Source organism: Gossypium hirsutum, chromosome D09 (assembly GCF_007990345.1).
Source record: "Gossypium hirsutum isolate 1008001.06 chromosome D09, Gossypium_hirsutum_v2.1, whole genome shotgun sequence".
In the NCBI taxonomy this organism is placed as follows: domain Eukaryota; kingdom Viridiplantae; phylum Streptophyta; class Magnoliopsida; order Malvales; family Malvaceae; genus Gossypium; species Gossypium hirsutum.
Window position 1 is genome coordinate 48,058,728 of NC_053445.1, and position 12,450 is coordinate 48,071,177.

At 32.5% G+C, this 12,450-nt stretch overlaps 2 protein-coding genes across 4 annotated transcripts; one reads left to right on the forward strand and one right to left on the reverse strand.

Moving 5' to 3' along the window:
- The first annotated feature begins 965 nt into the window (after positions 1–965).
- Positions 966–6,242, forward strand: LOC107890825 (protein TPX2). Of its 2 annotated transcripts, none has more exons than XM_041101084.1 (16): positions 966–1,639; positions 1,753–1,842; positions 2,045–2,204; positions 2,362–2,458; positions 2,925–2,975; positions 3,180–3,274; positions 3,371–3,449; positions 3,565–3,627; positions 3,765–3,815; positions 3,940–3,998; positions 4,232–4,310; positions 4,399–4,500; positions 4,677–4,739; positions 4,828–4,872; positions 4,984–5,087; positions 5,884–6,242. In XM_041101084.1, exons 1-16 carry the CDS (start codon positions 1,453–1,455, stop codon positions 5,906–5,908), a joined length of 1,350 nt encoding a protein of 449 aa, XP_040957018.1. In that variant the 5' UTR covers positions 966–1,452; the 3' UTR covers positions 5,909–6,242. The 2 variants fall into 2 exon arrangements, with proteins under 2 accessions (XP_040957018.1, XP_016670889.1); XM_016815400.2 differs by having other exon boundaries at positions 4,828–4,849; positions 5,884–6,102.
- Positions 6,243–8,278: 2,036 nt separating this feature from the next.
- On the reverse strand, positions 8,279–12,067 carry LOC107890826 (cysteine and histidine-rich domain-containing protein RAR1). Of its 2 annotated transcripts, XM_016815402.2 has the most exons (6): positions 11,644–12,067; positions 10,862–10,864; positions 10,518–10,600; positions 10,163–10,323; positions 8,789–9,009; positions 8,279–8,663 (listed from the first exon to the last, which is right to left on the reverse strand). In XM_016815402.2, the coding sequence occupies exons 1-6, from the start codon at positions 11,743–11,745 to the stop codon at positions 8,568–8,570; spliced, it is 666 nt and encodes a 221-aa protein (XP_016670891.1). In that variant the 5' UTR covers positions 11,746–12,067; the 3' UTR covers positions 8,279–8,567. The 2 variants fall into 2 exon arrangements, with proteins under 2 accessions (XP_016670891.1, XP_016670890.1); XM_016815401.2 differs by lacking the exon at positions 11,644–12,067 and having other exon boundaries at positions 10,701–10,864.
- Between the last annotated feature and the right edge of the window lie 383 nt (positions 12,068–12,450).

A 12,450-nucleotide genomic window follows, 5' to 3' on the forward strand; every position in this document is an offset into this window, starting at 1 on the left:
TTACTAGTATGTATAAAAAGAAAAAAGAAATGCTCTAAGGTCATTCTTCACACATGTCCGTTACTTTTTCTTTTTACTAAATAATGTAATCACTAATTTCAATTTTAATTCCTCTATTTTTATAGATTGTATATTGTACTTCTTTCAAATTTAATTATTTAGACTTAATTTAACATTAAGTCTCAAAAGTACTTTTATATCAAAAAATACTTTTAAAAATGTTCTTACTTTTGGCTAAAAAACGTGTTTTTGCAAAATATTTTCTTGTCTCAAAAACACTTTTAAAACGCTTAAAAAATACTGTTTAGCAATATTTTTATTTCAAAAGTGTTTCTCAAAAGCAATGCTAAATTGACTTTTAATCTCTATGCATTCATTTTGACACTTCAATCTTTATTTTGATTAAAACATTGATATGGAATTTTTAGAAATATTAATAGTATTAAAATTCTCTATTAAATTTTAAGTTCATTACAACTGTCTTTTCTTGTTATATAAATAACAAGTGCGTATTTTTTTAAATTTCAAAACCTCATGCTATTAATAAATATATTTTAAATTTTAAAAGTAAGATTAATTTTTAAAAAATAAAATATAAAAATTAAATTTCTAGAATATATTATAAAATTTAAATATTTAACTTATAATTCAGTGAAAAGAAATAAATAAGCGAACTCGAAGCTAGAGACGAAACTATACTAATAAAAAAGTATTTTAATAACAAAAAACTAAAAAAGTTGTCATGATTATACACTTTTTTACTTTTAGAGATTGTTTGGGCTCATAACTTTGATTAGAGGGCTTAAAGATGGCTAAAAATGATTCGACATAAAATTGCGTAAACAACATTATCCACCAAATTAATTTTCGTTTTCATCGAACAGATGGCGGACCCCACCAATTCAAAAATTTGGAGGCTGAATTTCTATAAAAAGGACATTGGTTTGATTTTGCCATTTCATGGTTTCCTTCGGCATCCGATATTTTCGCCGTTCACTTCGACACAACGAAGCAAATTTGGATGATACAAACCAAAAAAACCCCCCTTTTCTGTTCATAAAAAGTTAGGGTTCTACACCATCAACCAATCAATTATTTTTCTTTTCTAGTTTGCTCTCGCAATTTTTAGACACACAGAGAGAGGAGGGGGGGAAAAGGCCAATTCAATGGAGTTTTGAAACTTAAGAGCTTTCTCTCTCAATTTCGAACCAAGCTCGAGAGAGAAAGTGGCTTCACAATTTCATTTTTTTTTAATTTTTTGTTGGTTACTTGGGAAAGAAACAAATCAATGCGCTCCGATTTTTAAAAGGAAAGAGACGGAAAAAGAAATAAAATATTATCCAAGATTTGGTAATAACATTATTGCCGAAACAAAGAAAAGGAATATTTGAAAAGTTGTGATTTTAAGTGCCGCGGATTTGCAGAGAGGATTCTTGTGAAAAGGGAAAAAAAATGGTTGATGAAATCGGTGAGGAGGAGTTTTATTCCATCGAGGAATCGATTGAGGGTGAAAGATGTTTTGATCTTGATTACGAGTTTGATGCACCGCGATGCTTTGATTTCAATCACCTAGAAACTGATTGTGAGGCTAAAGAAGCCGAACTCTGGTTCGAATCAGCTGGAAGCTATCCGCCTTCGCGTAAGCCTTTTCATGTGTTTCTTTCTTCTTCTTTTTTAGTCAATTCATTATGCTATATAAAGTCTTTTATTGTAAAGTCTTCTAATAATCTTATAAGATATTTTAATTTTCAGCTTTTGTAATAAAGTTGAAATGGAGATATGATATGAATGGAGATGGAGAATTTGGCAATGATTCAACAGATTGTGATGAACATAATGGAGGTATATTATTGTCTTTATCTTTTTTTTTTCTTCAGTTGTTTAATTAGCATCGTAGTTTGTAATCGGTGCTTTTCTTTGTAACTTTAGTTTTCTTCGGCAGGATCGATTAAATGTGATCTCCTTTTGAACAAGGGTTCTTTTTAAAAATTAATTTGCAATGCACTAATGTTCTTCTTTTCCCCTCTTTTTACTTCTGAATTAGAACCATGTAATAGCTATTGCGAAGGTAATCCGACGGATAAAACTAATTCTCGAAGCAAGGCATCTCTATCTCGTAGTTCAACTTTGATGAAACCTACAGCAAGTTACTTGGCAAAGCAAAACCAATCTCGAATGGCTATTTCCAATAAATATCAGAAAAGGTGTTACTCTATTGTCGTTGGATACCATTATATGATGCCATTGGTAGTTTGAACTCTGTTTTTATATGAATTTTGGCCCCAAATTCAAGGGTTAACTCTCTGTTGGAGTCATAATAAAGTAAAAGGGTATTTACTTGTTGGTTCCTTTACTACTCAGGTTACTAAAGTCTGCTGACAGGCTTGATAAGAGTAATTCCTTTAACGAAGACAATGCTACCAAACGACAAAAGCTGGAAGCTGGTTACCTGTGCAAGGTACTCTCACTTATGTTATCTAATATACGATTGGACCTCATTTTTCCTGTATTATGGTTCAAAGGGTCTCGGTGATTCATAATCATTCTGGAACCAGACCAATCATTATAAACAATGTCAGAATGCCTGAGTTTACCTTCTATAATTTTCCATGTGATGTTGAAAATGGAAATAATCAGGTAGGTTAGAATTTAAGTGATAGGGATTCTGGGAAAGCAATATCCTCTTTGTATATCTTATGTCCAATAATATTTTGTAAAGCGGGATGTAATTTGGCTTATGATATTGTTTTCCCCTTCTTTTACATACGTGTCTGTATCATGGCATATACAGTTGTTTCTGCTTTCTTTTTTGGTTTGATATTACATGTTACTTCACCGTCATCATATATAGCTCAAATCTGTTTGCTAGACTTTAGATTTTGGCCCTATAGGATGTTCCATAATTTCTAATTTTTGTGAAACAGGCTGCTCATCTGAAGCATCAATCTCTATTTGTGCACAAGAAACCAAACAAGGTATGTTGTAGAATTAAGAACGTGTGTTTTATTACTTAGACTAATACTCAAGTGTAAGTTCCTTTTGCTGCTAACTACCTATGGGCTTATTTAAATATGCCATCACCTCCTGTGCGTGTTTGCAGGGACAATAATCTGTAATAACAATTGAGTTAACATCATCAGCATTTTCAGTTTTCTTACAACTTTGAGTTTGTTGTCCAGGTCCAATCCCTTGATGGTAGTTTGCATGCTAAACCTAAAGTCACAATTCCGAAAGAACCAGAACTACAAACAGCAAGAAGGGCTCAGAGACACAGGTACAATTGATTTCCTATCATTTTCTGCCATTCATCTTGAGATTTATGTTTTTGTGCTTTCCTAAAAAGCTGATAGCCAAACGGTGATGATTTCAGGAATAAGGGTAAGGCAGAGTCAGATGAAAATGCAAAATCAAATGTTCATTTGTTTAAAGCACTCCCCTTAAACAAAAAGGTTGGTACTTCTAGCACTTAAAAATTATTTTTGCTGGAACTTAAATTTTGTTATAAGTTTCAGGAATCTTTGATGTTGAATGTGTAATCTCAATTTTTTTCTTTGGACTTGATAGATTCTTCAGGCTCCCTCATTGCCACTTCCCAAGAAAAGCCTGCCTCAACCACCAGAGTTTCAGGTAATTGATAGCCACAGTAACTTACTAATTTGCCACCTCTTAGGATTGCCCTTCTTGTCATTGTCTTGAGAAATATCCTGCATGAACCTTTTCTGGATAACTTTTTGACACAGATTTACTTTGTTTCATTGCTGTAGTTGTTTCATCTGAGGACATCCGAGAGAGCCAGGCAGCATGCATCTACTCATGTGGGTTATTTAAAATTTTATTTACGTACAGCACCTGTATTCTATTTAAGTGTTTTCTCAAGTTTAACTCTATTTGGATTCCACATGTCATTACTTTTTTCAATCGTTGGGACTTCGGTTGCAGGCAATGAAAGTACCTAGTTATGTGTCAACTTCAAGAAATGAAAACACAGGCCTCAGAAGGTAATGGCACTTTGGCTTTTAACTTCACTCAGTTATTTTCTACAAAGCTTTCATTCCTTCTAGTGCTTGATGTTCTTTTTTCTCATGTGGTGAATTATCACTTGGTTAATAGCCAAAATTATAGTTATTCTCTTGATGCATGCATTCTCTTAACTTTTTGATATATAACCATTGAGATAATTTCATTTTGCTTGCTGAAGTAGCCCTTTTTTTCCTTTGCTTTGTGTACATAGCTTCAAGTCCATTAGTTCATTAAAGGAGGAGAAACATGAAGCTGTTAACAAATTTAAAGCTTGTGCTCTTAATAAGAAGGTTAAGCGAATATATTGATTGTCCTTGTTATTTAGATATTTTATTAAAAACAATCATCACATGCCGAACCATTTTGTTGGGTTTTCAGGCAATTTCTAGTAAAGGTGAAAATGGTGTCCTCCAGAATATGAACCAAACAACAGCCACAATGAAGCTTCCAGATGAAGCACCAGTAGAACTATTCGATAAGGTATTACTTCGTACTTTTTCCGAGCTTTATTCAGTAACAACCTATAGCTTCAAATGAACCTCCTAAAATGTTTTTGGAATAATTCACACCTTAACCATCCTTTGTAGAATTTCTCAATCTGCTCTTGATTTGGTTGTAATAATACTTCACCGCTCACTTGCATGATATATATCCAGCTCACGCTGTCAGCTGAAGTCCATTCTGGTGAAAAGCCTCGAGAAAGAATAGCTCTTTCTGAGGTTGGTTCCCTCAAAATCTTCATTTTTCTGAACCTAAACATCTCTATAAATTGTATACTAATTTAGTTCTTGCACTTGTTGAATTAAGGGATTGAAAGAGAATGAGCCAGGTACTTTACTTCTGCAATGTCAGGTACATTATATGATGTTTGCATGCACCCACTAGATCACAGGATTGAAGTAATTTCATACATCTTCCTCCTGTTCTTGTATTAACTTCGAATACAAAATATGCAATTTGTAGATCATGAAAGTGGCCAAGGAAAAATTGCAAAGGAATGGAAGGATGCAGTACCAGTGTAGAAGAGAAAGGAATGCTGTAATTGGGCAACAAGAGAACATTAGCAGGTATAGCCTAGTTTACCCTGTCAGATTTGTGATGCTCGGTTTTCCCCCTACTTTTATCAGTAACTTTGACCTATGGGTTTTCTTCTCTTTTTCTGCTATAACATCTTGGTTCCAACAGCTTTTCCCACTTCTATATGAAAATAATTGAAGCGTTGGCTAAATTGATGCCAGTGTATCTAGTTTAGCTTGATTGGTTACAACTAGCCTGTTGGTAAAAAAGACCCGGTCTGTTTCGAGTTTTAGAATTCTAGTGCAGCTAAAAATTTTTGCATGTGAAACAGGTCAGATATCTGGTCTCTGCAGTGTCTTGATGAGTAACGACTGTATTTTGGGTTATTGGAATTTCAAGAAATAAGTCAAGCACTGGCAGCTTAATGTCTAAGGCAGATTAGATTGTAAACTCTAAAGTACTTTTCATAGAAACTGAAACTACCTTGTATAAATTTCATTAGCCAAACCAATAAACAAAATTAAAAAAAGAAAAGAAAAAAAGAGTAATCAAAGAAATGTGAAGTCGTATGCTATACTCTTATCCGAGAGAAATCACAAAATGCCATTCTTAAAGTTGGTTGTGGGGAAGGGCTGAGCGTTGAAAACTAATATGATAGTCTTGAATTAATTCATTAGCCTACATCTTTGTGATTTATGGTCCATTTTAGCTAGTATTTAGATGGGATATCTTTGACATTTTTGTCCATATATAAATGCACATTTTGTTGTAAATGTTTGATCAAGTAACTTATGATTTTGATGCATGTAGTTGAACGATATTGTAAAGGGTTGTTTCTTGTCACAGGAGATTGAGATTGGACATAATGTAAAGTTACCCCCCCCCCCCGAGTAAATTAGGTTGCCATCTTGGCCTTTTTCTTGCACGAGAAAAGCGGGTTCATTGCAGGCAAGTTTTTTGTTGAGAACAGTGGATACGTTGTTTCTAAATGATTGTGGTATTTATTGCTTGATAAGAGAAGAAAGAATTTTGGAGAAAATAGCAATGAATAGCAGTGTTAAAACATTTTGATAGCTTTTGACATGCTTTTCCAGTAACGAAAGAGCATAAATGTATGAAAACTGAAATGTTCCCAACATTTGTTTTTGTATCTTTGTGTAGATGTTAAAATTGAGCAAACTAGTAAAGCTGATCCTCCTTTGACACTCATATGTAGTACTTAGTTTATGTTATCACCCAGAGGTTGGAAAGTCGAATTCATTCAAATTTAAAATGAAGATTGAATTACTTGAGTTTGCTCAATATGGTTTGGTTGGGGAATGAGCTCAAGTTTCAACAAGCTTCATTATTTCACTTAGACTTGCTAGCGATGTGACAACAATCAAGTTGACTCCATTTATTTTAATGAAACTCAATTTAAATTTATTCGCTTGTCTTTATATTAATCACAAAAGATTTACATCTTTTTAATTTTTTTTCCTCTAATTTAGAAGTGAAACTAGAACATAAATAAGAAAGTATTGTTAATTAGGATTGCTTTTGTGAATTTATGATCGACAGATAAGGCAAATCACAAAAAAAAATGAGAGAATGCAATTTGTATATTTATCTCATGCATATCATAATTTTATTTTAAAATAATCATATTAAATGCAATGAATGCAATGATTTGCTTAAAATTAAAATAATAAATAATTTATAATATAATTATCAGACGTAACTAGATATTTGGTAACTTTAGGTAAATATTAAACTCACATTACTTTGATTGAGCATCAATTTTCTCTCATGTCAAGATGTGTTCCAAGCACCACTTTTATACAATTTTAGTTCTTATTTCAATTTAGTGTCACTCAACAAACCATGTCTAAAATAAAGAAAATTACTAAAGATGGGCTGTCTCCTCAAACCCCAAAGTTACGTACACGAAGTAATTATTATCTTTTATATATAGTTTATTATATGCTAATTTTTGCTTTTGTTGTTACTACTACTTGTCTTGCTTTGTTTGTTTTTTAATTTAAAATTTTTTTGTTGAATTTTCTAGTCCATGATTTTTGTTTTACTTGTATGTCCGGTTCTACAAATTAAAATAAGTTCTAAAATTATTTTTATCTTTTTATTTTCAATATGATTTTATAAACTTGCTAATATTAAGATTGCTTCCAACAAATTGGAGAACCAAAATTTTATCACTCATTGGACAAAATTTCTGTTGATGAAATTTTATAAGTCATGTAATTCAACACTTTCTTGAATTTAGTGAAACCAATTGATATTATTATTTTAGTTATTTAATCAAAACTTATGGAAAAAATAAAATATTTTTAAGAAATAACAAAAACTAAGGATATTAAGAATAAAATAGACTATTAATAAATTACGCTTATATTTTAACTTGTATAAAAAACATAACAAGAGAATTAATATATAGTACGCATTTCAAGAATCAAACATGTTAATATAATATCATCTATCTGTTACTTATCATTTTAAAGTTTCATTAGGTTCATTTGATTCACTTGAGCTGTTTTGGAACATTAGGATAAATATGTAAAGTAATGATAAAAAATTTAAAAAAATCCTTAAAATCTCAATTATAAATTAACTTTAATAACGACCGTCAATATAATTTGAATTATACTGTCAGATTAAAAAAGCTCAACTATTAATCCTCATTTGTAATCACTCATTCCGAAATAACAAAATACTTTTAAAACAATTACTCAAAAGTTCTATTATTTTCTTGTGCTATTAACCCCCATTTGTAATCACTCATTCTGGAATAACAAAATACTTTTAAAACAATTACTCAAAAATTCTATTATTTTCTTGTGATTTTTCTGTTTCATTCGTGCTTTTTTAACTTTTGCATTTGCTTCCGTTTTATTATTTGAGAGTTAAACTGCCGCCTAACTCCGTCACAGTGTGATACCAAAAGTGACCTATTTATTTAAATAAATTTCGCAAACTCACATCCATTAACACACGCAACATTATATCATAAATGAATTATTTTAGTGTTTTAATTTTGGTTGGCTGGACCGAACCTGTGGAAAAATGCCGAAACATGCAAAACAAAAACTATGTGGAACCATTTTAAGGCATTAGCACGCATAATGGATTTTGGTGATAACACAGTCCTTAGTTAAAACCTTAATTACAGAACAAAAAATAGATATCGTACTCAACTCCTTCAAAGTTTCTCAAACATATGCACAAAATTCTGAACCCTTTTGGAAACTCTTTGAATTTCGGGGTTGTAGACATCAACCACTCCGATATCACATTTTGAATCCATAGCATGTTCATATCAAACAAATAACAACCATAAACAGTCTCAAATGTTTTGGTTGCAAGATAGTGCAAAAAAGAACATTTCCAACACATTCATAATTGCATATCCTAGATTACACTTGCGGTAAGTAATTGAATAACCTAGAGTCCGTTCAAAAATAGGGGGAAAAAGAAAGAAGATAAAGGAAACCTCTTTAAGAAGACAGGAACTTATTCCTCCTCATGCTTATGGCTTAGGGCACTGGATCGGCATCGTGCCATCCCTTCTTGCATGGTGGAATGGTCATGAACTCATCAAATTCCTTCACATAAATGTCACAGCACTTCCACTGCAAACAGATTCAAGTGAATGATGGATGGTAATTTAAGAAAAGGATATGCTAACAACTTTTTTTTTTTAGAATTTTGTAATAAATAGCAACATTTCATTGTAATGGAGGATTATATAGCATACCCCTCTCACTCGATCGTGGAAAACAGCAGGTCCGGGATGGTAACTACATGCAGACTCATGGTTCTCTATTTCTTTGAAAACTTTACCACATCCTTTATTTTTGCAAGTCTGAGGCTGGTTTATGTCAACTATCTTCTTTGGTGGAGGAGAAGACTCCTTAACATCCGCACTGCTCTTAGCCAGTACAGCTGGGGTAGGGTTCGGTACTTTGGGCTGTGAACCTACAAAGTATATAACTTTCAGCTCTACATGCGATACTATAACAGCATACTTTAAACAAAATCACCAGTTTTCTCTAATGTAAGGAATAACTAATGATTTGAGGTTCTAAGACCCAGAATATTCAGACAATATCACTTGCCGCTTGCAAAAAATAAACCTTAAAACTGAGGTTTAAGCTCCTAAGCAATCAGAGAAATAGTAAAAGTACAATGTAAACTATATGATATAAAACTAAGTTTAATCCTTATATGTTAGGTATTGGTGCAAACAAGTAAAATTAAAAAACAATGTTAATGGAAAAACAATCTAAATGCTGAGGTTGTCTCTATTGTCAGATTTTAGAAATCCACGTCATCAGATTATTTACAAAATAAAGAGAAAACAATGTCATCATGTAGATAGTTTTTCCATAAACACTGTATCAATCGTACTTTTTTGCACCAATAACAAACCTACAAGGATTACATTACTCAGTTCCAAAGTACCAGGACTAAATTGCAGTTTGACTTACAGGGACTGCCTAAATGCTTTAACCCAAGGCTGAACAACATGACCTAGTGAAAGTTTTGCTCCTTGGAAGTCAAACCATTAGTCATATCCAGGTTTCTGAAGACTTCAACTTGTAAGATACATAAAATAATCGGGTATTATTGCTTGCAAACTGTAAACCTCAAAACTGATCAACATGGCCCTGTAAAAGTTCCACTTTTCTTGGAAACCAACCATCAATCATAATCAGGTTCTGAAAGAAACAATGGTCCAAACCAATGACTCCAACAGATTCTTTTCTGGCAAGTATTACATAGTTACTACCCCAAAGATGTTCCAATCTCTCAAGACAAAATAGACATGCCACAGATAAGGGAACAATGCACTATGTTTTTTTGTCTTTTTTGCTTTGGGGGGAGGGATAATTGATGCACTGGAAATTTCACTTAACCCACTTGACGCATCAGGGAAAGGAATACCTACACAACAGTATGTGAAGCGTTTCCCTGCTAAGATTATAATGTGCCATTGTACCCTATTTATATCATATTCATGACAGTAAGAGACCTAAATAACATTTTATTTTTATTTTTTTGATATGGCAAATAACAAGAATTTTTTATGGTCTAGCAAAGCATGAAGAGGAAAAGCTATTGATAATACCATGATCAGAGCAAAAGAAACCCTGAGAGCACCTAGGGCAGGATTCTTTTGATGTTGCACTGGTGGAAAGAGTAACAGCAGGACTAGAAGTTGGAATCGTCTTAGTAGCTACTGGCTTATTCAACACTGGCTTCTCGGTTGTGTGCTTACCTGTCTTACACCTGCATTGAAAAAAAATAGAAAGAAAACTTAAAGAAAATGATATTGGCTAGATGCAAATCAATTATTAAATTTATCAAGCAGTGAACTTCCTTCTCCATAGAGGACCACAAACATTCAATCCTTTTCCATATTACTTGCTCAAAAAAGCACAAATTATAGTTCAAGACCTAAAGGAATTATGAGAGGTACTTACCCAGGAATTTCTAGGAATAAAGAGAAGTCGTGGCTTCTTTTTTTGCAACAACTCCACTCTTTCATTCCATCATGAAAAATAGGCTGGTAAAGGAATTTAAGTTTGCATTATCAGCTAAAACTGAAGGTGCAAAAGAAGTTTTGAAAAGAATAAAATTATTAAATTTTAATAATTTCTACTTACACCCTGTTTGCATAAATCCGCCCATGCACAGGAACCAAGCCAACATGCAAGACAACAACAACAACAAGAAAAATCAGAACGATTCACAAGATTTAATAACATGCCAAAATCCATACTTAACCATGACGGGCACTGCAAAGTAATTATTGTCTATGATTAACACCCTGATTCCAGAAGGGGAAAAAATTATAAATAGCAGCTGAAAATTATCACACTATCGAGAACATGTCAAAATTTCCCCCGATATATTTCTTAAACCGCAAGGAAGGGAGGTATAATACAAATTTGTTTATAACTGGAAACAGAAAACCTCATGATTTTAACCATAAGAGGGGAAATGGGGGGAAAAAGGAGACATTAATTTAACCAAATCTAGGGGTAACTATAGTGTATTTATGAATACATTAAATTCAAAAACGTGAAGGTGACCATCATAATGCAAGAGTAAACTATGCAAGAGAAATAAAACAAAGGTTGAAAGTAATAAAAGGACTAAGAACTTTACCACTTTATCTCGATAAGTCACCCTATTCATTACACCCAAATGATCACTTTTCATTTACACCAAATAAGCTTAACATTTAATATATACCTAAATAAACCATCAATCTAAATCAACATTTCATTTGAATAGAAGCTAATTTGCGTACAAATCAAAGCATAATAAGGGCCTATCTAAGAAAAGTGAAGCAGCTTAGGGTTTCTTTAGTATTTTAACCAAATTAAATCTAATCTTAAAATATAACCCAAGGGAGGGGGAATAATCAAATTGTTGCATTCCAAAACGAAATATTTAGTTAACAATAGGTTGAATAGATACCTAATTTTGATTTGGGCTTGTTAATTAATTGGTCAATACATGTAATTTGATTAATACGATGTAACCCACTAAAATTAAAAACTCAATCACAGACTATGGGGAAAAAAAGAAGAAGATAAATACGGAAGCGTGGAAAGTGCAGGAACCCTCGGGATTATCGTCTTCGGTGAAGGTAGCATTGCAGCCGATTCGTTGGCACCGAAGCTTAACAGCTTGCTCCGCCATTTTTAACGCTTTAGGAAATGGTGGTGGTGGTGGTGGTGGCGGCTGGTTTCTTTCCTTTTACAACTCGGTTGACTAAGACGACGGCGAGGAAATGGAAAGTCAAGCGAGGGCGAATCACGATTTCTTCAGGTTATGGATTGATTACTACGTCCTTTTACTCTCTACGATGAGAGCACTCTGCCGCCCTTTTTCTTCGTTCTTTCTAGATTGCCACGTGGGAACATCCTGACGGTTTATCATCGAATATCTTTTTCATTTTTCTTTTTCAATTTGAAGGAGAAAATCTTTTCTTTTTCTCGAATTATCTTTTTAATTTCTTCTTCCTACCGACTGGACAAATTAGGTGAATGTATCTAAAAGGTCCTTCTAATATAGATAACTAATCAGATTAGTCTTTCTATTATTAAATTAATTAATTTAACCTCTTAATTATTAAAAATTTAAATAAGGCTTAATTGAAATATTGTTAACATTTACTGTTTAAAAATATCATTTTCTATTTAACAGAGTTAATATTTTTAAAGTTTTTGTGGTTCTGTAAATAAAATATTTTGTTTGAAATTGAACTACAATTGACAAAAATAATTTCAAGACATTTTTTATACACTAAATGTTAATTTTGTTACAATTTGGACATATTTAATTTTTTTATAAGATAGAGACTAAATTAATCTATTTAGTTATAGACAGACTAATTTGATCCGA

Coding starts and splice junctions, on each gene's coding strand:
- LOC107890825 (XM_041101084.1), top strand. CDS start 1,453: ATGGTTGATGAAATCGGTGAGGAGGAGTTTTATTCCATCGAGGAATCG. Junction 3,999..4,231: donor GAAAACACAGGCCTCAGAAG/GTAATGGCACTT, acceptor TTGTGTACATAG/CTTCAAGTCCATTAGTTCAT. Junction 4,311..4,398: donor CTTGTGCTCTTAATAAGAAG/GTTAAGCGAATA, acceptor TTGGGTTTTCAG/GCAATTTCTAGTAAAGGTGA.
- LOC107890826 (XM_016815401.2), bottom strand. CDS start 10,814: ATGGATTTTGGCATGTTATTAAATCTTGTGAATCGTTCTGATTTTTCT. Junction 10,601..10,700: donor CGGATTTATGCAAACAGGGT/GTAAGTAGAAAT, acceptor TTCCTTTACCAG/CCTATTTTTCATGATGGAAT. Junction 9,010..10,162: donor TTTCTTTTGCTCTGATCATG/GTATTATCAATA, acceptor TATACTTTGTAG/GTTCACAGCCCAAAGTACCG.